This window comes from Labeo rohita, chromosome 24 (genome assembly GCF_022985175.1).
Source record: "Labeo rohita strain BAU-BD-2019 chromosome 24, IGBB_LRoh.1.0, whole genome shotgun sequence".
NCBI lineage: Eukaryota > Metazoa > Chordata > Actinopteri > Cypriniformes > Cyprinidae > Labeo > Labeo rohita.
In genome coordinates this window covers 25,745,335-25,771,432 of record NC_066892.1, presented here as the reverse complement: position 1 = coordinate 25,771,432, position 26,098 = coordinate 25,745,335, and the positions used below count along the sequence as shown (strand labels likewise).

The following is a 26,098-nucleotide window of genomic DNA, read 5'->3' as shown; positions in this document are numbered from 1 at the left end:
TTTCACAAGATGAAAGCGTTGGTTTACTTGCAAATGTTTTATGCAATATCTAAATTTTTCGTAATTAAATTTAAAACTCTAAATGGAAACAGCTTTGATGCTCAGTCTTAAAACATTTCTAAGATACATTACCAGTCAAATTGTTGACGTTGTTTTATTGTTGTTGTTTTTAAGATTTCTCTTATCTGCTCACCAAGCATGCATTTATTTGATCCAAAGTACAGCAAAAACAGTACAATTTAGAAATATTTTTACTATTTAAAATGTTTTCTATTTGAATATATTTTAAAATGTAGTTTATTCCAGTAAACAAAGATAAAGTTCCAGCATCATTACTCCAGTCTTCAGTGTCACATGATCCTTCAGAAATCATTCTAATCATCTGATTTACTGTTCAATATTTAAAACAGTTGAGTACTTTTTTTGTTTTAGGATTCTTTGAAGAATTGAAAAATCAAAAGATCAGAATTTAGCTGAAATAAAACGCTTTTGTAACATTATACACTGTATCATTCGGAAGTCAGTATATGTCTTTTTTTTAACACATATAAATTATAGAAATTAATACTTTTATTTAGCAAAGATTGCTTTAAATTAAACAAAAGTGATGCTAAAGACATTTCTAATGTTATAAAAGATTTCTATTTCAGACAAATGCTGTTCTTCTTTTCATTAAATAAACCTGAAATAAATTCTACTCAGCTCTTTTCAACATCATAATAAATGTTTATTAAGCAGCAAATCAGAATATTAGAATGATTTCTGAAATGATGCTAAAAATTCAGCTTTAAAATCACAGGAATAAATTACTTCAAATAGAAAACTTATTTTAAATAGTAAAAATGCTTCAAAATTTTCTTTGGATCAAATAAATTCTGGCTTGGTGAGCAGAAGAGGCTTTTTTTTTTTTATTGTTCAAAAACTTTTGACTGGTAGTTTATGGTGACTTAAAGTTAACATAACATGCTATGGATTTCTGAATGAACAACAAATCATACGCAATAAGGAACATTTAATTGTGTAGGGTCTGTTTTAATTTTATGTTGAACAGAGGTCAGAGCCCTCCACAAACCATGAACTGTTGTATATTTACTTTAACCATTGGCAGCTTTCGTAGAACTGCTATTTATGATGCTTTTATGACATTTTTTGGAAACGATATCTTTGAGAGCTTAAGATTCCACATATAATATCCTTGAAGGCAGGGTACCAAGAAATTGAGCTGACAAATATAAAGAGTGATACTTGACACATTCAGCAAGTTGTCACATCTGCCCTTCCAACTCCTGCTGAGCACAGTTATTTTAAAGGCCGTCCTGACTAAAGATTCTATGACGGAGGCGGTCATATTGTCCTCAAAGCGCACCGCAAACAGCATGGAGGACCGTATAGTGTGGGTTTGTGGGTGTTTGTTGCCTTTTTCTTGTCAGAGGCTTCACTGTTGGTTATATTTAGCTGGGTGGTTTCTGCATGCGCTGGAATAATTATGTGGTTGGTAGAAAAGGGTGACAATAGATGTTTATTTTGAACACTGAGGGGTCTCATTGGTGGTAAAAAAAAAAAAAAAAAAAAAAAAAAAAAATTTGAGATGAATGAAGAAAGATTTTTTAATATAATAAGATGATCAGGGTTTTACAATGAAAAGACATTGGATTTCATTGAAACATGCTAAATCAGAATTTCCTTGAATAGCTAAACTGTCAAGATTTTCTTTGTGCTTATTTCCACCCACTGACAAATGTCAAAAAGGAACATACGCAAAGCTAATTATCTTTGCTTTCTCTCTCCCACTAGGAATGAGTTGGAGCGACAGTTTCTGGAGCTGCTGCAGTTCAATATTAACGTTCCATCAAGCGTCTACGCCAAGTACTATTTTGACTTGCGTTCGCTCTCTGAGGCGAACAACCTCAGCTTTCCCCTGGAGCCTCTCAGCAGAGACAAGGCCCAGAAACTCGAGGTAAGCGGTCAGAACCATTTAACATCGGTAACGCACATTATATAGCGCAAGATATATCTCAGATTGTCAGTTCAATATCTTGACATGTTTTAATACTGAATCTCCTAGTATTGCGCCAGCAAGTTATAAAGAATAAGGCAGTAAAACTTAAAAGCTTCCTTTGGTGACGGAATATCGTGACATGTTTTATTGGTCCATTGGTTCAGCAGCAGCGGAGCTGAGTAATTACCTCGTCTGAATCCCCATGTGTGTCTTACGCCAGCATTCAGCCTCGAAGCTGCCCAATTACAGTCATGACAAGACCAGGCCTATAATGATGTTAGTTAGCTCACTTGTGTTTGTGTGTGTGTGTGCACAGTTCCTTTAGTGGTGTAATAGCCCACAAGCCCATCTAGAGTCGGTGGTCTGTGGGTGGACAGCTCAATCAGTCAGTCAGTTGGTGGTTTGTGATCCAGTTCTTTCATGAGGACCAGCCCTCCCTGCTTCCATACTGCACTGGCCGCTTTATACGCTCCCACACACAATCATCTGTCATCTCAAAATAATTGACACAAGTTGTATCCTGTCTCAAGAATGAAACTTTTTCCCCACTTATTCATGAAGGTTGCTGTATTTGGAAATTTGGTTCTTGCACCAGAAAGTACAGGTTTGGCCAATACTTTGACACCTTCAGTTGTGTCAAATGTGAATCTAGCTAATAATGTATCTACTCAATGCTGTTGTTAAAGGAGAAGTCCACTTCCAAAACAAAGATTGTTTTAAATAATGTACTCACCCTCTTGTCATCCAAGATGTCCATGTCTTTCTTTCTTCAGTCGTAAAGAAATTATGTTTTTTGAGGAAAACATTTCTGCATTTTTCTCAATTTAATGGACTGATATGGTGCCCCGATTTTGAACTTTTAAAATGTTCAAACGTTTAAATGCGGCTTCAAACGATCCCAAATGTGGCTGTAAACGATCCCAGTCGAGGAAGAAGGGTCTTATCTAGCGAAACGATTGGTTATGTTCATTAAAGAAATACAATTTAAATACTTTTTAATCTCAAACGCTCGTCTTGCCTTTCTCTCCCTGAACTCTGTGTCTTCTGACTCAAGACAGTTAGGGTCGAAAAACTCCAATCGTATTTTCTCCCTCAACTTCATAAATCATTTATAACCTTCCTACATCGCTGCAGAAGTTCCGACCCAGTGAACATGCAAAGAAGATCAAACACCCTTAACCAAAAAAGGTAAAACAGGGGGCGATTTGGAACTTATAAATTGTATTATTTTTATTAAAATAACCAATTGTTACGCTAGATAAGACCCTTCTTTCTCAGCTGGGATCATTTACAACCACATCTGGGATTGTTTGAAGCCGCATTTAAACTGCATTTTGGAAGTTTTAAGTATTACTATTATTATTATTATTATAATTATTATTATTATTATTATTATTGTTGTTGTTGTTGTTGTTGTTACTATTATTATTATTATTACTATCTAGAAAAAGAATGTCAGCACCAATAGCCTGCACAAGAACATAAAGCGCCGCTTCGCTTTGGCGTCCCGAGTCCCGGCTAGCGGACCTTTCCCGATCCTGTCCCCCCTCTCTCTCTCTCTATCTCCCACTTCACTGTCTAAAATACTGTCCTGTCTTAATAAAATAAAAAACGTAAATAATAAATAAATAAATATTCTTAATTTTTAAATAATATTAATATGAATGAATGAATGAAGTAGAAAAAGAAAAGGACCAAGGACAGAACCCTGGGGAACACCTTAAGTAAGGGGAGCTTTGTGTTATTTACACATTTGCGAATAATAATAATAATAATAATAATAATAATAATAATAATAATAATAATAATGTAGAAAAATAAAAGGACCAACAACAGAACCCTGGGAACATCTTAAGTAAGGGGAGTTTTGTGTTTGTTTTTTTTTTTGTTTTGTTTTTTTTTTTTCTTCCCCCACATTTGTGAAAAATAAAATAAAATACTGGGCCTGAAAAGTCGAGACATTTATAAAAAGTCTTTCTCATTTCTAAAATTATATATACTTTTTATAGAATAAGTAAAATATAGAGTATTATAGAGTATTATAAAATAGATCAAAATCACAATTTGTGTTGTGTTATTAAAGATTAAGAAACTGAAAGATGAAGAAATTATAACTGTATTTGTAGATAAGAAAAGGAAATACAAAGGATTTGGGAGTCAGGGGGTAGAAGTTAAATAAAATAAATACTAAAATTAAAAGTAAATTAAACATTTAGCAATGAATTACATTGAAAAGTGACATTAAATACATTTATTATGTTACAAAAGATTTTTTTTATTTAAATGCTGTTCTTTTGAACTTTATAATCAAAGAATTTTGAATAAAATAATAATAAAAACATCAGTTTCTTAAGCAGCAAATTAGTATATTATGATGATTTCTGAAGGATCATGTGACACTGAAGACTGGAGTAATGTTACTGAAAATTCAGCTTTGCATCACAGAAATTAATTACATTTTAAAATGAAATAATAAAAATAAAAATAGAGAATATTTATTTGAAATTCTAATAGTATTTCACAATATTACTGTTTTTACTGTATAAGTGCAGCCTTGATAAGTATAAGAAATTTCTTTCAAAAACATTAAAAATCCCATCCCAAAATTTTTGAGTGGTAGTGGCAGTGGTAGTGTATTTTTATTTATTTATTTTTATTTTTTAAAGAAGATTTCAGCATTTGATTTACCTTCTTGTTTCTCACAGGCGATCTCCAGGCTTTGTGACGACAAATATAAAGACTTGAGAAAAGCAGCCAAGAAGCGCTCAGTGAGCGCAGATAACCTGACAGTGGTCAGATGGTCGCCGGCCATCATTTCCTAATAACGGTTGACGCTGGGGACTTTGCGAGAGACTGAAAGAAACAGACTGTCAGAAGAGGAAGCGTTCTCTAAGAGGACACATACGTGCTTAATACCTCCGCAGGACTCTTGAGCCAGAGGTTTTTGTTCTAAAGAGTGTCGTACGGCTGCTGTATATACAAGACACCCACACAAAGATCACTTTCCAACCTGTGGCTTAGAAGAGAGAGAGGAGGACACTGCTACCGCAGTTCAGAAAAACCAGAGGACGTGAATGAAAGGATATAAACGAGGGAGAAAGACGCTCCAATGACTGGAACAGCATTCCAACAGCTCTGTGTCATACGTGTTTGCCATTCTAGGTGAGGAAGTATTCGTACTGTGTTTATTGATCTTGTATGGTTAGAAAAAAAATCTCACCGGGACGCTCACGGATGTCTCGCATCAAGATCAAGAGCCAAAATCAACCACTTCTCAAGAAATTTCCTAAAGCTTCTTCCATTCCTTAAAGTATTTCTCTCCAAATGGCTGTGAGCTGATCAAAGTATAAAATGACCACTGTTCTTACATACTGTTATTTAACATTTTATCGCATTAAGATTTATTTTAAATGGAAAAAACATTCGTAATTGATCTAAAGTCAAACAATGCAAATCGATGGGAAAATATACAATTTGGACCTCTGTGTTTAGTCTGATTATTTTATGTTTTGTTCTGTTTTCAACTTGTAATACTCGATAAAGGCAGTTTGCACCATTTAGTCTTACTATCTAAGCGTAATGGAAGTTGTCTTTGTATTTTCAAAAGGAAGTGTTGTGGAAGGTTTCCATATGAAGTTTCCTTTTGAAACACAAGATTCGATAATCGAAAGCCTAATGTACAATGTCAAAATAGACTGAAATTGGAAGTTTTAATACTGAAATCAAAGGTTTTTCTTCTGACATTCCATCATTAACATGTATAACCTCCATATTCTTGTCGCGATTTTTTTTTTTTTTTTTTTTTTTTTTAATTAACCTCAACAAACCCCAGATTTACACATGCTGTGTTACTCCTTTCCAAATTCTCAAAGCAATACATGCACTGTGCTCTATTCCGTACAATATCTCCTGGAAAGATTGGAGCGGATATTTGAAAGGCTGCTTGGGAACTTCCAGATGGCACTGAGTCCAAATTTGTTGTTACAATTGGTGTATTAAAGTGAGGCTCTTAGTGCCACTGTGGATTGTTTGGACGGATTGCAATGTTTTATTTTCTCAATTACGATACATCAAACCAGAGACTGAATTGAATTGTGAGAGAAATGAATTCCTGCTGTATCCACTGCCATCACCTGCGGTGCCTGCGTGTAGCGGGAAAATGGCCTTAGATCTAGAATATAAAATTAACCATTTTATCTTAAGTTCTCATTAAAACAGCAAAAGATGTCTTTAGACAGCAAAATTAGTTTTGAAATCGGTTCTTCCCAATTAAACGATAAGCAAGTGTTGAATTACGCCATCAGATGTATAGTACGTGCGATGATGATTCGTTATATTATCTGTTGAGAGTGACCGAGAAATTTTCATTTGTGAGACTTCATTCAGAAACACCTTGAGAATTAGAACTTCCAAAAATATCTTTTGTATATTGTACATACTTAAACATACGTAAAGAAATTAAGATATTTATATGTGACCAGTATTTACTTTTGTTAATTCCCAAATCCTGGACAATTGTGGATAAAAAAAAATGAAAAATATAAATATGTCATTTGTTTTATCAGAACTAAGTAAATCTTCTGGGATCCGACACCGTTTCTAAGCGCTGTCATTAAAGTGTTTTTTGTTTGTTTGTTTGTTTAAAGTCATATTCTTCTGTCCTCAGTTGACTTTCCCAGTCTGACCTCATGATAAATATGTAACTGCGGGAACGTTTTCGCAAGAGCCGAAATACGTACCAATAAGTACATATCACTGCAGTTTCCAACAGAAATGTCCACTGAGTAGTGCTAAAAAAAAGTGATCGTTTTCTTTTCTCTCAGAATAGATGAATGTATATATGGTGCGTTTTGCGAATGTGATGTATAATGACGTAAAAATGCAATTGCAAGCATCATTTTCGCTTGTTTTTCGATTTCTCATTTTTCATCTATCAGCTTTTTCATTGGGAGCCATTTTTCACAAGATTCATACCCAAGGATTTCGCATCCTAAGTCCGATTCTGTGCTGGCTGACCCACCGCGCTGTAATCATAACTGTCTACGAAAACGATTACGTTGCTCGCTGTTTTACTGCCTCTAGTGTTCATTTCTGTTGGAAACTGCAGTGATATGTAACTATTTTCACGAGACCCAAAATGCCTACCAATAAGTACATATCACTACAGTTTCCAACAGAAATGTCCACTGAGTGGCGTTAAAAAAAAGTGATTGTTTTCTTTTCTCTCGGAACAGATGAACAGATGATATGGTGCGTTTTGCAAAAAACGAATGTGATGTAAAATGATATAATGGCGTAAAAATGCAATCACAAGCATGCTCTTTTAGCTTGTTTTTCGGTTTCTCATTTTTCATCTTTTAGCTCTTTCACCGTGAGCCATTTTTCACAAGATTCATACCCAAGGATTTCGCATCCTAAGTCTGATTCGGTGAACTACCGAGCAAACTTGTTACATCTGGAAAGCAAAACATATGGAGCTGTAATCATAACTGTGTATGAAAACAATCTCGCTGTTTTACCACCTCTAGTGGACATTTCTGTTGGAAACTGCAGTGGTATGTAATTATTTTCGCGAGACCCAAAATACTTAATAAGTACATATCACAACAGTTTCCAACAGAAATGTCTACTGAGTGGCGCTAAAAGAGTGTTTTTTTTTTTTTGTTTTTGTTTTTTTTTTGTTTTCTTTTTTCCTCGGAACAGATGAACATATATATGCTACGTTTTGTACGTGTCACCGTAGTTCTGTGTCCATTGAGTGGCTACTTCCCGATAGTATGAACAAAAGCAAATGTGACATAAAAACGCAATTGCAAGCATGCCATTTCAGCTTGTTTTTCGATCCGTCATCTTTCAGCTCTTTCATTGTGAGTCATTTTTCACGAGATTCATACCCAAGGATTTCACATCCTAAGTCTAATTCGGTGCCGGCTGACCTACCGAGCAAGTTGTTACGTCCAGAAAGTGAAACATATGGAGCTGTAATCATAACTGTCTACGAAAACGATTACAAGTGCTCGCTGTTTTACTGCCTCTAGTGTTCATTTATGTTGGAAACTGCAGTGATATGTAATTATTTTCACGAGACCCAAAATGCCTGCCAATAAGTACATGTCACTGCAGTTTCCAACAGAAATGAACACTGAGTGGCTCTAAAACAGTGTTCGGTTTCTACCCTCGGAACAGATGAACATATATACGCTACGTTTTGTATGTGTCACCATAGTTCTGACTTGAAATGTCCATTGAGTGGTGCTATAACTCTGTTTCATGACGTTTTAAAATAACATACCATCTGCACTATACCTAACCTTCCCGACAGTATGAACAAAAGCGAATGTGACGTAAAAACGCAATCGCAAACATGCCATTTCAGCTTGTTTTTCGAACTCTCATCTTTCAGCTCTTTCATTGTGAGCCATTTTTCACAAGATTCATACCCAAGGATTTCGCATCCTAAGTCCAATTCGGTGGCAGCTGAGCTACCGAGCAAGTTGTTACGTCCAGAAAACGAAACATATGAAGCTTTAATCCTAACTGTCTACGAAAACGATTACAAGTGCTCGCTGTTTTACCGCCTCTAGTGGACATTTCTGTTGGAAAATGCAGTGATATGTACTTATTTTTGCGAGTACTTATATCACTGCAATTTCCAACAGAAATGTCCACTGAGTGGTGCTAAAAAAGTGTGTTTTTTTTTTTTTTTTTTTTTCCCTTGGAACAGAAGAACGTATATATGATACGGTTTGTATATGTCACCGCAGTTCTGACTTAAAATGTCCATTAAGTGACATTTTGTCCATTTAAGCTAATGTCCATTAAGCTGTAACTCTAATGCTCCGTGACATTTTAAAATAACAAGCCATCTGCACTACACCTAAACCTACCCAATAGTATGAACAAAAGCAAATGTGACGTAAAAACACAATCGCAAGCATGTGATCACTCGTTCATGTTTTTCACAGGATTTGTACCCAAGGATTCCGCATCCTAATTCAGTGCCAGCTGAGCTACCAAGCAAGCTTGTTACGTCCAGAAAGTGAAACATATGAAGCTGTATACGAAAACGATTACAAGTAGTCGATGTTTTACTGCCTCTAATGGACACTTCTGTTGGAAACTGCAGTGATATATACTTATTTTCACGAGTCGCGAAATATGTACAAATGTTCCCACAGGCACGTTTTCATCATGAGATCAGGTAGGACTTTCCAGTTGAATTAAAACTGGAATTCACCATCACAAAAATGATGTAAAGCAATTTAATAATGTTATGTTGACATGAATGTAATTCTGCAATATCTTTTTTTTTTTTTTCTTTTTCATTTCTGCAGCAATGAAAAAGCAATTTTCCTTATTTAATTGCTGCAGATGACATCAAAATGACCATCATTTTCAAGCAGTATGTGTTTATGCTTACATTAATTATAATCTTTTTTTTTCCTAGGTATTTTATCTCAAATGCCCAAAAAAAGTCTTAACACTTTTACTTAAATAGTTTAATCTAAATATAGTGCACACTTTGTGTCTTTTGTATACAATACAGTATATAGGCTATGTGATGCTAACATATCCGACTGGACATACAAAGGTTATACGTTTCTTGCAAAAACAAAAGAAATTAGAAATTATATTTTGCATTCAAAATTAAGCCTGTGCTAGGACCATAAGATTTTAATGTTTTGAGAAAAAATGTGGGCTTAATTCATACAATATATAATTTTTAATTTCTTTTGATTTTGGGGTGAAATATGACCCTGAAATATTCTCGACAGGTTTTGTGAGAATCACCCCCCGAGCAAAGTACTCATGTTTAGAGTCAGAGACATGATACTAGACTAAACGTATAACTAAGGCAGAGAACCCACATGTTCATTTTGGTTCATTTCCTAAAGATAAAGAAAGTTTAATCAAAGTTCTTCTCTAGGAGGATCTGTTCTTTGCAAATGGTGGCGCTTTAGACTCCCTTTGCACATTTTAAGAGTGTTGGAAACTGTTGAAATCAGGGAAAACGTTCAAGAAGTGTCTTTGGGGAGGCAAACGGAATCATGAATCGAAAGACTGAGCATTTGAAAAGCATTTGAAGATTGTATTATTCTATTTATTTTCTGTGAGCATGTGAGGATGCAGCCCAGCGTTGAATCTGAAGACGGTGTTATAAACTCCTAAAAGTCTTAGCGAAAGGAGGCAGTTGGCAGGCGAGTGGCGAGTTTTAGCCGTGTGCACTGAACTCTACCTCTGCATAGAGTTTTTGTTTCTTATTTAATACCTCTCTCTGGCTCTTTCTGTCTGTTTCTCTCTACTTTCTCATTTTCATTGCAATTTCTAGGAAATTACAAATTCAAATCTTTCAGAACATTTCTACTATAAGTGGTTTCCTGTGAAAAAACAAAACAAAAAAAAAAAAAAAAAGAGAGAAAACTGCTGTAGTTGTGACTTTTTAATTTTATGTTCGGTCACTGGTTGTATGCCTGTTATTATGAATAATACATTGTTGTTGTCATTTGTTTCTGTTCCAAAGGTTAAACCCTTCTTCAGTATCTGTTCTCAGTGTGTGCCAAAGGCTGAATCCTATCTCCTATGTATGATCTTAGTTGATTCTACTTTGTTAAACTAAGTGAACCCGGTCGCCTGCGGCTGTCCGCCCAGGAGCTGGAGGCTACAATGGTCGCATGCAGTTTTTTTTGTTTGTTTGTTTGTTTTTTGTTTTCGAACTATGATTTTAACTGAAGCTCCCAGTTCAGAAGCAATGTTTAGAAACCGCCACAAGAATAAACTTTTAAAAGTTGCAATAAAAACGGATTTGATGTGTTTTATTGAGTTTCATCACATTATATAATTTCGGTTTAACCCTCATGTTCTGTTCAAAAACTTGGTACTGTGTTGGCTGTCAAACTGACCCACAGTGATTTCAAAGCAATTTTGACACAATTGAAAAAATCAAAAAAATATCATTTTCATATTTTAATTTGAAATTAGCTGCACAGGTACACACAAAAAATTGACTACTTGTAGTGACTTCAAACACTGAGGTGCAAACAACTACAAGTCAGTATAAATAATAAATAATAATATTTGTGCTTGGTGTTAATATGTATGCTACCTGATGTCATGACGAAAACATACCTGTGGGAACTTTTCGCAAAATGCTAAATACAGTGGGTACGGAAAGTATTCAGACCCCCTTAAATTTTTCACTCTTTGTTATATTGCAGCCATTTGCTAAAATCATTCAAATTCATTTTTTTCCTCATTAATGTACACACAGCACCCCATATTGACAGAAAAACACAGAATTGTTGACATTTTTGCAGATTTATTAAAAAAGAAAAACTGAAATATCACATGGTCCTAAGTATTCAGAACCTTTGCTGTGACACTCATATATTTATCTCAGGTGCTGTCCATTTCTTCTGATCATCCTTGAGATGGTTCTACACCTTTATTTGAGTCCAGCTGTGTTTGATTATACTGATTGGACTTGATTAGGAAAGCCACACACCTGTCTATATAAGACCTTACAGCTCACAGTGCATGTCAGAGCAAATGAGAATCATGAGGTCAAAGGAACTGCCTGAAGAGCTCAGAGACAGAATTGTGGCAAGGCACAGATCTGGCCAAGGTTACAAAAAAATTTCTGCTGCACTTAAGGTTCCTAAGAGTACAGTGGCCTCCATAATCCTTAAATGGAAGACGTTTGGGACGACCAGAACCCTTCCTAGAGCTGGCCATCCGGCCAAACTGAGCTATTGGGGGAGAAGAGCCCAAAGATCACTGTGGCTGAGCTCCAGAGATGCAGTCGGGAGATGGGAGAAAGTTGTAGAAAGTCAACCATCACTGCAGCCCTCCACCAGTCAGGGCTTTATGGCAGAGTGGCCCGACGGAAGCCTCTCCTCAGTGCAAGACACATGAAAGCCCGCATGGAGTTTGCTAAAAAACACCTGAAGTACTCCAAGATGGTAAGAAATAAGATTCTCTGGTCTGATGAGACCACGATAGAACTTTTTGGCCTTAATTCTAAGCGGTATGTGTGGAGAAAACCAGGCACTGCTCATCACCTGTCCAATACAGTCCCAACAGTGAAGCATGGTGGTGGCAGCATCATGCTGTGGGGGTGTTTTTCAATCGAGGGAAAGATGAATGCGGCCAAGTACAGGGATATCCTGGACGAAAACCTTCTCTAGAGTGCTCAGGACCTCAGACTGGGCTGAAGGTTTACCTTCCAACAAGACGATGACCCTAAGCACACAGCTAAAATAGTTAATAGGTGTTAATAGGTTCTTCGCTGATTGGCTTGTGCGAGAATGTGTCATGCGAATTTTCTGCTTGAGCTGAAATCTTTTAACTTGCGAAAAAGAAAAAAATAAAATAAAATAAAATAAAATATTAAATCAATTAAACTTTCGTGGAATACGTGATTGAGGCGAATACTGCATGTCCGCGCCAACTGCTTCACAAATTTTGTCGTCCGGCACGAATTCGTCTCTATTAACGTCTTTGCATTGACTTTGTATGTAATGTACTTGCGTGAATAATTAAATTATGTACAAAATTACATTTACTGTTCATTGCTTGAAGATATAGAACGTTGGAACTAGAAAGGTTTGATGAATTTTCTTTGAAACTGTCAAATACAGCCCTAAATTGCATTGCACATCATTCTATGAAATACATAATTCAGTCTCCAAAAATAAAGCATCAGTTATACCAGCAAGCCATATACTGAACCTAGAGCATATGGTCCATGAGTTTCCATCCTAAGTCTTTGGCTTTGCACCTCTAAATGTGTCCCTGGTGAACTACGCCATTGCTAGTTACCTTGAATGTGTCTTTATCTAGCAGAGCCGGCATGCTAATCCAATTACAGAGATACAGAGACGAAAAAATGAAATTACTGAAATATTTTAGACTGTAGTAAGTCATCTGGGACATACAGTAGGCCTATCTGTTCTAAATCGTCAATCACTACAAATGTAGAAAATGTATTTGTGTGCTGAAAAGTACAAATTTGGTTAGACTTGCAAATGCTGTATGATTTGCATTGTCTCTTCCTTGCAGGCATAAAATTAAACTGTTGCTCGCCTGCTCGCTTTTAAAAACAGGATGCAATTTGCTGTACTCCTAGTGTAATCAATCTCATAAACATGTTCCAAAAAAAGGACTAATTTCCATACTTGCATTTCCAAGACACTTTAATAATACTGTTTCAGCAGAACCCAAGAGTGTCTGACGCAAATAGCCTTTATTTTTGCTAATATTTCTTGTTAATGAATACATTAACATTTTTATTTCTTAAGTGATTGCAAAATAATTCTCTAATTTAGGTCCACTACAATTTCCCCTCTCACTTAATGTGTCGAAAAGTTTTACAGTAAGTGTTCGCTACCCAAGCAGCTGCCAATATGGTTTGCACACCCGTAAGTCTCCATTCATTAGAACACAAGTCCTTCAAACCCTCTGTCCAGATGTCCCTCATTCAGAGGTCATTTAGACAGGGCTAAAAGCTTCCAGAGATTCCACTATGATCGCCTCTGATCCCGTGGCATTCAGTCATGTCAAACACCTCAAGGACAGAGCTAAAGAGGGGATTCTTTTTAATAGTAATAATATTAGGAACCTAGTGCAATGCTAAGAGAAGCCAACCAAAACGGTCCTTGTAGAATTCATATCAAAAGTTTAATTTGCTGTATGACTTCAACACCCAACAAAACACTTAGATACAGGTATGCAAATGTCTTCAGTATCCTAACTAGATTAAATAAATGCACCACTTTGAAATTCACATCAACACCAAAGTCTTTCCTAAGGACTCTGCCACCAAGACCTCATGCGACTGACATTGAACTGTCATTGAAATGCTTTCCATCATACATGAGAATTAAATACGGTTATTTGATGCCTGATCTGGCTAGTTATTCTCCTGTAAGAACAAACAGAGCCCAAATATCACAGCAAGGCCTGCGTGCCGACATGCCTTTGGTGGGTAAGAATAGCCTCACAATGGAGCTCACATCTCTCGTCTTCTGTTGTCTGAGAACAGTTGTTGTCAGGACAGAGGCAGAAGTAAGATGGGAAGCCAAGTTGGTGGATATACATAAGTTGTGCCATTGCGGTTTCCACCCGACCTGGTGTTTAGGACCTGACCAGGATTTTGAGTGCTTGTAAATGGGGCTTATTTGTAATGCCCGCTTGTACTAAGTTTTATACAGAGTGTAAAATCGTTTTCTTGTGTGGAATCAAGTGTGCTGTGAGTTGACCAGTGGGATATCCTGTGCGGTAGTCTCCGGGTTTGGCCAGAGACTGAATGCGTTGCTGTGATGGCTAAACAGACTGCATCTGAAATGATCTTCATAACATTGAACCGCAACATCACCCTCATAGGTATGTGCACGCTTTTGATATTTTAATACACATTTAAACAGTCGTTCCAGAATATTTTTTGGTATTTAAAAGCAAACCTACAATGTATAAATGCAATTGTATTAGATTTTCAAAATATTTGTTTTAAAGACGGCTCATTGGTACATGGAAAACATTTCACAGAAATGTAGCCCTACTTCAGGTGTTACAGATTTTTTGGCTTTTCAGCATTTTTGTGTATTTGAACCCTTCCAACAATGACTGTATCATTTTGAGATCCATCTTTTCACACTGAAGACAACTGAGGGACTCATATGCAACTATTACAGAAGGTTCAAACTTTCACTGATGTTCCAGAAGGAAAACAATGCATTAAGAGCCAGGGGTGTAAACTTTTGAACAGAATGTACATTTTTCTTATTTTACCCAAATATCATATTTATTTAATACTGCCCTTCAGAAGCTACAGAAGTTTCTACATGTTTCCCAGAATGCAAAATAAGTTACATTTACCCTGATCTTCAAATTCAAAAAGTTTTCACCCTCCAGCCCTAAATTAATCGTTTTTCCTTCTGGTGCATCAGTGAGCATTTGAACCTTCTGTGATAGTTGTACTGTTCAGGATAAACCAGGGAACTCATGAACAACTATCACTAAACTAAACTAAACAAAACAAACAAACAAACCAAAAAAAACAAACAAAAAAAACAGCTATGTATCATTCAGATAGCAACACAATATAAAACTTTTATAAACTTTTGAACTGAGTAATTTTCATAAATTCAGCTATTATTTTCTCGTTTGGATGTATATGGAAACATCTTTTATGTAAAATATCATATTCAGGTCAGTACTAAATAATAATAATAATAATAATAATAATAAAAAGATAACATGCATTTTGTATGATCCCTCTTATTTTGGTAAAGTAATTAGTACCTTTTTGCAGATTCTGCAAGGTGTATATAAACTTTTGACCTCAACTGTAAAACAATACATACTTTGTTGAAGATGTATTTAGATGTACTTTGTGTAAGATGTACTTGCTGGTTGTCAAAGGTTAGTTGATGTTGCTAGTAAATGTTAGTAAAAAAAAGTCATAACATCGAGGACAATATTCACTATCAAGCACTACCAAGCTGATATGATCCTGCTGCCAATGTTCTGCCATAGATATTCTAGACGTGTTCAAACTTGCTCCTGGGGAACCGCTGTCCTGCAAAGTTTATTTCCAACCTACTTCAGGACACCTGCTTGTGAACTGTCATGAAGTCCTGAAGAGCTTGATTAGTTGCTTCAGGTGTGTTTGATTAGGGCTAAACTTTGTAGGAAAGTGGGTCCCCTGGAGCAGGAGTAGCTCTAACACATTGGAACATATCTTATATGTTGTCATTAACATAATATTGAACATTATAAATTATAAGTCAAAATGACAAATAACTGTGTTCTTTGCTCCTTAGGGAAAGCATGGCTCGTCCTGGTGGTATTCCTAAGGATCCTGGTCTTGCTGTTTGCTGGTTATCCCCTCTACCAGGATGAGCAGGAACGATTTGTGTGTAACACCATTCAGCCTGGTTGTGCCAACGTGTGCTACGACATGTTTGCCCCTCTTTCCCTCTTCCGATTCTGGCTGGTGCAGCTCACCACACTGTGCCTTCCCTATGTGATGTTCATCATCTATGTGATCCACAAAGTGAGTTCCAGTCTTCCTGCAGATAGCGGAACTTCCGAGTCCATAAAAGCAGACTCCATCTATAAGATCCATCAAGAATCGTTCAGGAAAGCATCTCTTTGTAAGACCGTTGTGAAGGCTGAGAATGGGCGGTTGCAGTACTTCACAGGAGCCTACATATTCCATCTCTTGCTTCGGATACTTGTAGAAGCTGGATTTGGAGCTGCACATTACTACTTGTTTGGCTTCCACATCCCCAAACGCTTCATGTGTCAGCAGCCACCTTGCACAACAATGGTGGACTGCTACATCTCTAGACCCACTGAGAAAACCATCATGCTGAACTTCATGTTGGGGGCAGCCGCTTTGTCCTTGCTGCTGAACGTGTGCGACCTAATCTGTGCCGTCAAACGCTCCGTGAGGCAAAAAAGCAAAGGAAAGATGCTAGTAGAGAAGATGTACGCAGAGGAGCAGTACTACCTGTCCGGTAATGGGAATCAAGGTGTGGACGCCAGTATGCCGCCGACTCAAGATGTGATGGCACCAGGAGTGTTCTGCAAACGAGGGATCAGAAACTCAAGCGGCGATGAAGCTGCTTCCATTCTTTTGGACGATGACCCTCCACCACCCTCAACACTTGGAGGAATGCCTACAATTGCTGGAATGCCTGGTTCCAACAACAATGATGACAGCAGTAGCTACCAGCCCACCCAAGAAGATGGGATGATAAGAGAAGGCAGTGAAGTGGCACTGTACCCCAGTGAGGCTTTGGGGACTCCTAGATCAATCAGAGTTAGTAAACGCGGTCGTCTCAAACCTCCTCCACCTCCACGAAGGGACAAACTAGCTGCTCAAGGTGCAATTGATGTCTCGGGAGCAACAGCGGTGTGTACCAGAAGACTAGGGCAATATACTTTGGTAGAAATGACCACTGGTGAGGACGTACCAACTTGCAATGGAGATGGACACGAGAAGAGGTCAGAATGGGTTTGAGTTTCTCTCCAGGTGACTAAGAAGCTTTAATTTTGATGCATTGTAGTTGAAGAAAATTCGATTGGCACTTGACTGGAACAGAGTGACTTGATTGGAATAGATTACTTGGAGAAACAAGGTGAAATGAGAGGTATTATTAGATGTCAACGTCATGCACACATGCCAACCCTTGGATCAGCATCCACCTGCCTCTCTTGTTTGTGTTAGTGCATGCTGTCTTTCTTTCACAAGCCAGACGGGCCTTGACCTGCCTTGCCCCCTACTACAATTAAGGGACACCGAAGGCCTTTCTAAAAACAGGTCTGTTGTAACCACCCAGGGTCTCTGAGGTTAAGCTAAGACTGACATACTTGCTGTGGCCACCAAACAAGACAACCCTGAGGGTATGAAGGTGCTTTCTGCTTTAAAGGTCCTCCAAAATCCTCTAGCCTGCAAAATCTCAAGAACTGTCAATTGTCAGTCAACAGCACCCCATCATAAAGCAATTACAGCCTTTGCTGCTTATGTATTTATGGCGGTACTTGTAACGCTATTTCAAGGACCCGCTGGGGTTTGGTTTGGAGCTTTAGAACAAACACTTAAAATAGAGCTCCATAAGCTGGTGTAACACGAGAGCGAGACGATGCGCGCCTTTCAGACGCTCAAAAGCTAGCCGCGACATGCGAACAATTAGACATGTTAGCTTTGGACAGTCACCTAGACAGCAGCCCTCCTGTCCTCACAATGTCAGCCATGTGTCTTATTAAGTACACCAGGGACTTCTGGAACTGCCTATTTATGAAATGTCCTTATACACCACTGATGATGATTTGTAGTTGTAGGTTTTGTCTTTCTTTTGCTGCTAGATGCTAGGAATCTTTAGTCTGGTGTCAGATGGTTTGCAAGTCAACTGACTTTTTGGCACTGTTTTACTTTATTACCTGACCAAATCACACTCCCCCTTAAAAGGGCAAAGAAATATTAGTAATATTTCATTTATTACACATCTTGAAACTGGTGATTATTACAAAAATGACAGACCGCATGAACTCTTGTATCTCAAAATGCAACGCATTCAGTCTCATTTAAATTTAATTTCATTCAATTGTGATGACACCTGGATTTCAAATGGAAAATAACCATTTTCAAGATGATAATTGGACCCCACTCAAGTGAGTTCATGTGACCACATTTTACTCTAGTAATGTCTCTAGTAATGTGCTAATGAGTCAAATCAGGTGTTTTTGATTAGGAAAATGTGTACTGTTGGTATGCCACCCGACACAGAGTTGCAGAGTAACAGATGTATAATCACATTAAAAACTGATAAATCATGCCCTCTAGTGGACAGACATGCGCACAACTCAAGTCTGAAGATGGACAATTCTTTACTACTGCAAATGTTTGCACATCAATGTCCTGCTACGTTTGCATTTATTTTATTTCAACCGTCTTTCTTCAGGAGACTCAGGGAATGAACCAAATTTATCTTTATGTAATTATACTGTTTGCATGTATCTGTAGGCTGTTATACTAAAACTTAACTGTAACTGTAAACATTCTAAAATATAATTTACCTTACTGCATCATATTGCATATAGAGACTACAACAAAGTTACAGTTTTACAGTTATCATGTCAATTCTTTTTAGGTGTGAGAATTGCCCGGTAATTGCTGCAAAATTAGACGCCGCATGTGATTTTGATTTTTGAAAATGTTTATCGTGTTGTTACCACAGTATTGAATTTAGCGCACAACGTGTTTTAAAATAAAGAAAAATGAAGACTGTATTTGAACACTGCACAATCAGTTTGTTCTTGATGTGACGTATTCATGGTATTACGATAAGAGATGTTTTGAAACCAAGAAGCCTGTAACCCATGTGAAGCTTTCGCTGGAACTCAGTGCTCTCTGCTGACAGGAGCTGATACTGCACGTCTCTGGCTTCAATGAATCTTTATTGAAATAGTAAGTTGTATTGTGGCAGGGGTCGTAAAATGGGCGTAATCTAGCGCCCCGGAAGTTGTTTATAATTGGTCAGGCAACACTGGGCTAATAATAATAATAATAATAACAACCTTATTTCAACTCCTCCATGTATATTATAAATAAATCACTACGAGTCTTTGACTTATTATTCAGGTGTAATTTATTGTCCAGACCGCTTTGTGAAGCGCGTGGACGGCGTGTCACGTGGTACCAGTTACTTTTCTCAGCACTGTTGTGTAAAGGCAAATCATAGTAATGTGCGATTACTGGATGAGGCTTTTGTTGATACATTTTATAGAAATGTCATTTGCATGCCAGTAACAATTTTTAGGATTACTTAATAAGGCATAGGCTACAAACGTCCTGAAAATGGATTGCTAATTGTTTTGCATTCTAAGTTAGTGTCTGTGAAGCGAACTGAATACTACTACTACTACTACTACTATTATTATTATTATTATTATTATTATTATTATTTATTTATTTATTTTTTTTTTTTAAATAGAAGAATAATTAAATAAAGACTATCCTTCACGTAGAGAGCAAATAAACAAATAAATAAAAAACTTACACCGTTCTGAGTGAAATAAAGTGCTCAATGTGACTGCACATGAATAGTTGTTCTTATACATCCTTTACGAACCATTCATTTGCAGTTATATTTAAGCATTTTATTTAACTCATCACGGTGTATTTCTTAATCTTTATGTGCAATATGGCCTTTATTTAATTATCCTTTATTTAATGATTTAATTATTCTTCAGCAAGTTTATAATTTCGTTGTAAGTACAATGACAATAAACGAATCTGAATTTAAAGTCTCATTGCTTAACTGTTACACATGGCATTCATAAGGATGAAATATTTCAAAATATTATTTGTATGCTTCAAGGTAACACTTTTTTATGGTTGACCTTTAATGCAATTTAATGTTCTGCCACTAACACATTTGCATCTTAATAAAGAAATGCCTTGATCTACACTAGATTTAATTTCTAAAGAAAGCACAGATCTATGTATTAGTGAATCAGGAAATAATTTCCACACTTTCTTATACAAAAGTATCTGCTTTCACACACACAATGCACTTAATGTCCGTGCCTATTGCTCACGGATGTGTAGAAATTTACATATCCATGGCTACTTAATTACAGCTACAAACTAACTGACAAGTGAAAACAACTTAAAAAGTATCTGGTAATGTGTTACTACAGTATTTGATTTAAGACGAAATAGTCCTGCAAATTATACTTGGTAAAAAATCTGTAAATCTTCACATTTGCCCCTAGGTGGAGACACAGTACAGCAAAATATGGCGTTATTGTTGTCAGAAGTTTAATAGGAATGCATTCTGAAATTTGTTTTAAATTTATGGTCGTGCACTTCCTTAACATGCTTTATTTTATTTATTTTTTTTTTAACTTTTTTCTATGAAGGACTTAACATTGATTTCCACTATCTCTTACCTTCTCTCTTTAAAGCATCACAAATCCACCAAAATGTTTGTTTGTGCGTGTAAAGATGGAAATACCAGAGCAGGCCATTTTTTAAGTGCTAACAGACATTGGAAAAAGTGTGACAACTCAGTTAAAAATACAATATCGATGTGAAATGTTTAAACTAACCTAACTGTTTATAGAATATAATTACACAAAATATTTCTTATAAGCACCCTGGTGTCCTTTGGTTTAGCACGAGTTAACTGATTATGAACCCAGTTATTGTTCAGTTGTATGCAGACCATTTTACATTTGCTAAATATACACAGAAATATTGTTATAAGACAATCCAGTTAGATTCTAAAACATAACTGGTGTGTAATGGAATACAAAACTAACCATTTCATTTTGCAACAATTTCAGTGTCACTCTTTGTCTAAGCATCTCCATTGGAGTTTCACAAAACAGCTCTGTGGATTACGTAAGGGACCACCTGTAGGTTTTCATTCACCGTCTCTGTGAGTGTAACTACTATTAATACAGCTGAAATTCAAAAAGGACGTTTTGATAGTGTTAAAAAAAAAAATCAAACTGTCACAGGTTTTCTCTAACAAAACATGGCTGGGGCCCCGAGCTTCAAAAAATTTCTATAACGTCGATCAAAGGACAACGGTCTCAAATTAGACATTAAAAAACTTGGCGCATCAGTCTAAAGGTTCTATCTACATGGCACCTTTATTCTAGACTTTAAAAGAAAGATCAAAGTTTCCCCAGATGAAAAGGACCCGTTTCCTGCATTTAAACCCCATTCCCCGGCCCTCTCTTAGTAAATTAAGTAGCGAGCACGTGAAGGGTTCAACAATTATGGAGATTCTCCAACACAAGGCCCTTGTCTCTAATTAGGCCTCAGATAGCTAAAAGAGTTTCTCTCAACAGAACCCACAAAAGCATCTTTGCAAAGCATCTTCAATGGGGATGACCACAAAGAGCCGACGCGGAGCACTCATTACCAGAAGCTTCCTCAGAAAACTGGAGAAATTCAGATTTCTCAAAAAGTTTTTATTGTCAAAATAAAAGTCATATTTGCTTTTCATGTGGCATCTACACTATGTACAAATTTACAATAATTTTATAAATCATCTTTTATACACCATTTACAAGTTTGTATAAATACATTTCGCAATTAAAAAAGAAAAAGAGAACGACAACCCGTATATAATAACAATAACAATAATAGGGCACTAAAACATTAAGGCTTATTTAAACCATCTTTGATTGTTCAGACAATTGAAACACTTGTCTTCCAACAACGTGTAAAAGTAAATGACACGAAATGCTGCAAGTTGGGGACATGTGTTACTCCACTAGGAACAATGTAATGCCCGAATTCTCCTTAAGAATGACTGATTGCATGTCATGTCCATATCAATAGAATGGAATTAGCGCAACGTAATTGTTTCTGCACCGCTGCATTGTTTCAACCAGTTCGTCCGCTAATAGAAACCATCAACAAGTTCATTTGTATGCAAACGACTGAAAGACTAAGAGAGACCCCCCCGGCAATCAACAGGGGTTTTCTCGTTTCAGACCTGGGACAAAGGCATCTGCTTGGGGCAGGACACCGAGCTGGCGGTACCGGACCTCCACGTTAATCCCGTGCTCACGTCACTGTACATGGAGCCACCGGAGCCCTTGCTGCCCCAGCAGCAGCGCGTACAGAAACTCCGCCAGGACTCCAGCGTCTTGCCCGACCAGGTCCAAACTCCAGAGGTGATGCCCACCAGAAGGCACATGAAGTATTTGAGCATGAAGACGGCATAGTCCGGCCTCTTGATCTCCTGCTCCAATAAACACGAACAGTTATGAGTGATCTCCCAACTTTGTCTGTTGTGCTGCTCGTAGAAGTAACACGCCACGATGATGGTGGCGGGAACCGTGTAGAGCACCGTGAAGATCCCTATTCGGATCATCAGCTTCTCGAGCTTGTCCGTCTTGGTGCCGCCTTGCTTAATGACACTCCTGATCCTAAAGAGCGACACAAATCCAGCCAAAAGAAACATGGTGCCGATGAACAGGTAGATCACAAGCGGCGCCAGCACGAAGCCCCGCAGGTTGTCCAAGTTCTGGTTGCCCACGTAGCAGATCCCGGCGACCGGGTCGCCGTCCACCGAGCTCAGCGCGAGCACGGCGATGGACTTCATGGACGGGATGAGCCAGGCGGCCAGGTGGAAGTACTGAGAGTAGCCCGCGATGGCCTCGTTGCCCCACTTCATGCCCGCCGCCAGGAACCAGGTGAGCGAGAGGATGACCCACCATATGGAGCTGGCCATGCCGAAGAAGTAGATCAACAAAAACACAACGGTGCACAGCGCGGGGCCGGTGGTCTCGTAGTGAATGTGCTCCACGTCATACTCGCGATTACACGCCACCTTTTCGTGCCCGGCAATTAGTCGCACGATGTAGCCGATGGACACAAACATGTAGCACGCCGAGAGGAAAATAATCGGGCGCTCGGGGTATTTAAACCGCTCCATGTCGATCAGAAAGGTAGCGACGGTGGCGAAGGTGGATATGAAGCACAGCACCGACCACAGTCCGATCCAGAAGGCCGTGAAAGTCCGCTCGTCCTGGGTGAAATACGGGTTGTGGCACGGCATGGCGCAGTTCGGGATCTGACCCGTCTTGACGCGGTTGTACAGCGGGTGTCGGTCGCTGTTCACCGCCACCATCGGCGCGCGGCACTGGCAGCCCGGCTCGCAGGGTTTACTCGCTTTGGCTCCGACACCCGCTCTCCCGCTTTTCTTTTTGTGCGGATTGAAGGCTTTGCTGGGGTAGTTGGTGGGCTTGGACAGCACAGGCGACACCGTGGTGGAGTCGGTTCGGTTGTAGTCCATGCACAGCGTGTCTGGCGCTCCCTGCACGGGCAGCAAGTCGCACCTCATGCGGTCCGGCCAAGGGAAGCCGTACTGCCGCATGAGCGGGGCGCAGCCCGCCTTGGCTCGCTCGCAGACGCTCCGGCACGGCGGCAGGGGCTTCTTGTAGTCCTCCAGGCATATGGGGGTGTACATGCTGCACAGGAAGAACTTGAGATCCGGGGAGCACTGGATCTCCACCAGAGGCCAGAACTGGTGCACCTCCAAGCCGGCTTCATCCTGCGTGTCGTGGTTGAACTGGTTGGGCATGTAGGTGTAGTTGTAGCCGATGCCCTTGCACAGAGGAACGGCTATCTCCTGACAGGTGATCTCCTTGGCCGTGGTGCCGCTCGAGCGGGGCAGCAGGGCAAGCGCCAGGAACAGGTAAATCCCCAACAGGTAGCACTCCATTCTGTTTTCCCCCATCCCCTGTCAACACAAGCAATGCAGCGCTGGAAACAGTTCAGTTCAGATCTTGAAGAGCAGACCCATCTCCGCTTCACTTGTTTGGCACGGAGTCGCGGTTGGGTTGCATACCGAGAATAAATAGCCCTCGGCCGGGCGCAGGCAAAATGGCTGAGGGAATAAATGCAAGCGTCTCGTATTTCCTCTCCTTGTTCCCGCTCCAGCGATTCGTTCCAAAATAAAGCCGCGTTTCAATACTCTAAACTTCTCTGGTAACAAAAACACTCCCGGTGTAAACGCGTTTTCTACATTCGTGCTGTTCGCAACAGCCTTTCTCATACAAATCAGTGCCGTGGAGTAGGACGCACCGAGTATAAAAGACAGCCGAGCGGACACGCCCCCCATGCGCGGATAGCCAATCGCAAAGCGCCGAGGGCGGGTCGCCGAGACGTGTCAATCACGTTTGCTCAAGGTGTACAATTGCAGAATGTTGTTTTTGAAAGGGAACACAAATTAGATCAAAGATACAAGTTTGTGCCTCAAGGAGGGAGATCATACATAAAACAAACTCAATACATAAAATCAGCGTTTGCATTGAATTCCTAATGTATGGTTTTATGTTATTTGATGTCTTTGTTTACATGAACTGTCTATAGATGTAATAGGATGCAAAACTAATTTCTAAGGGATGTCAGACACGTTTATTATTATTCCTTTTTTCTCTCTCTTGAAATTTCGATTTAATAGAATTTATTTAATTTTCTATTTGTTATGCTGTTGGTAAAAATGTTCTAAAAAGGAAATAAATTAAATTGCATTAAATTAAATTAACAAATAAACCAAAAGATGCATTATTTGTGCTGCAAAATGGTCAGATGTATTAAAAAATATTTATTTAATAGCAGTACATGAAGATAAATTCTTTCTTTCATTGTTTCAGTGAGATTTTCTTATACAAATGTATATCATTGCATAAGGTCAAATGTAAATTTAAGGTGATCTGACTGCTCAAAATTTAATTTATTATTTTTTAAAAGCACAAATGTGACCCTGGACCACAAAACCAGTCTTAAGTAGTGTGTATATTTGTAGCAGTAGCCAAAAATACATTGTATGGGTCAAAATGATCAATTTTGCTTTTATGCTGTTAAGTAAAGATCATGTTCTGTGAGGATATTTTGTAAATTTCTGACTGTAAATATATCAAAACTTAATTTTGATTAGTAATATGCATTGCTAAGACCTTCATTTGGACAACTTTAACGGCAATTTTCTCAATTCTTTTTTTTTTTTTTTTTTTGCACCATCAGATTCCAGATTTTAAATAGTTGTATCTTGTCCTATTCTAACAAACCATATGGAAAGCTTATTTATCCAGCTTTATATTTACATGAACATTCATCTGTTTGAATTTGCGGCTTTGTGTCCGGCTGCAATTTCACCAGCGAATGTTTACTCTCAGAACCTCATTATTTCAACCTATTATTTTATGAAACTCCGCATGGATATAAAATATAAAAACTACAGCAAGAGTCCGTCTCATCGGGCCCCCTAATGTATTGGGGTTAATTTGTGAATGATAGGGCCCAGCGGGGGGTTGTCCCGCTGGCGGAGCGGGGAGTTGATGTTTTAATGGAGGTGTGGATGCGCGGAGCTCCTGCAGAGGATGTAATTACTGCAAACTCAAGAACAAGCAAAGCAGTTTGTTAAACAGTGGCAGCGGACAAGCAAACCCTTCCCCCAACTCATTATCACAGGCCGTCTTAAAGGAAACGCAATGTAATAGTAAAATTAGAGAGTGTAAAACATGATTAAAGAGCTCCTTCACAAATACTTTCATGTTCAATAGCTACAGAAGGAGTTTTTTAACAGATTTTACGTGTGATCTCTTTGAACCATTGTTCGGCGCCTTAAAAGGCCCATACGTCCATCAGGAGTAATTACATTTACCTAAATTTAATATGTATAAAGCTGTTTGCTCTGCTACAACTGTTTAACGATTTCCATTACAAAGCTGCGATGACGTTATGGGACATCACAAACCCGAAACCTGTCGCGCCGGTTTGTTTTTCTTCTCTTTGAGCTCCGATATCGCGATAATTATTTTACTCCTTTCTTTAGGGAAACTCGCAGGGATTTAGGAACAGGTGTGCCCTCTGAGGCTTGTGGCAAATGCGGGCAGATGAAAAGTAGAATCGCTTTCACTGATTATGTCCATTATTCCCCCAGCCATATTGATTAACAGGAAGATAGAGCGCACTCTAGTCTCCAGCAGTTGGAGCGTAACCTTTTACCCTGGCTCTATCCCAGCTCCGGCCGGGCTTGGGTTACATAGTGCCCGGGCATTCCA

General features: G+C 38.4%; 3 protein-coding genes across 6 annotated transcripts in view; 2 read left to right on the top strand and 1 right to left on the bottom strand.

Annotated features, from left to right (window-relative positions):
* ccny (cyclin Y) overlaps positions 1–10,420 on the top strand; it is a 68,363-nt gene extending 57,943 nt beyond the window's left edge. For all 4 annotated transcript variants that reach the window (XM_051098356.1, XM_051098353.1, XM_051098355.1 and 1 more), the window contains 2 exons: positions 1,795–1,957; positions 4,705–10,420. In XM_051098356.1, the coding sequence (XP_050954313.1) occupies positions 1,795–1,957; positions 4,705–4,821 (280 nt within the window). In that variant the 3' untranslated portion in view covers positions 4,822–10,420. The remainder of the gene's footprint in view (positions 1–1,794; positions 1,958–4,704) is intronic.
* A 3,654-nt stretch (positions 10,421–14,074) lies between these two features.
* LOC127155827 (gap junction delta-4 protein) lies at positions 14,075–17,180 on the top strand. The gene is made up of 2 exons (XM_051098351.1): positions 14,075–14,380; positions 15,820–17,180. The coding sequence occupies exons 1-2, from the start codon at positions 14,317–14,319 to the stop codon at positions 17,022–17,024; spliced, it is 1,269 nt and encodes a 422-aa protein (XP_050954308.1). The 5' UTR covers positions 14,075–14,316; the 3' UTR covers positions 17,025–17,180.
* A 4,289-nt stretch (positions 17,181–21,469) lies between these two features.
* Positions 21,470–24,103, bottom strand: fzd8a (frizzled class receptor 8a). Its single transcript, XM_051098350.1, has one exon. The coding sequence runs from the start codon at positions 23,767–23,769 to the stop codon at positions 22,015–22,017; it is 1,755 nt and encodes a 584-aa protein (XP_050954307.1). The 5' UTR covers positions 23,770–24,103; the 3' UTR covers positions 21,470–22,014.
* Between the last annotated feature and the right edge of the window lie 1,995 nt (positions 24,104–26,098).

Excerpts from the sequence above, each read along its gene's own strand:
- LOC127155827 (XM_051098351.1), top strand. The coding sequence starts at position 14,317 with ATGGCTAAACAGACTGCATCTGAAATGATCTTCATAACATTGAACCGC. Across the intron at positions 14,381-15,819 it reads CCGCAACATCACCCTCATAG|GGAAAGCATGGCTCGTCCTG; the intron begins GTATGTGCACGC and ends TTTGCTCCTTAG.
- fzd8a (XM_051098350.1), bottom strand. The coding sequence starts at position 23,769 with ATGGGGGAAAACAGAATGGAGTGCTACCTGTTGGGGATTTACCTGTTC.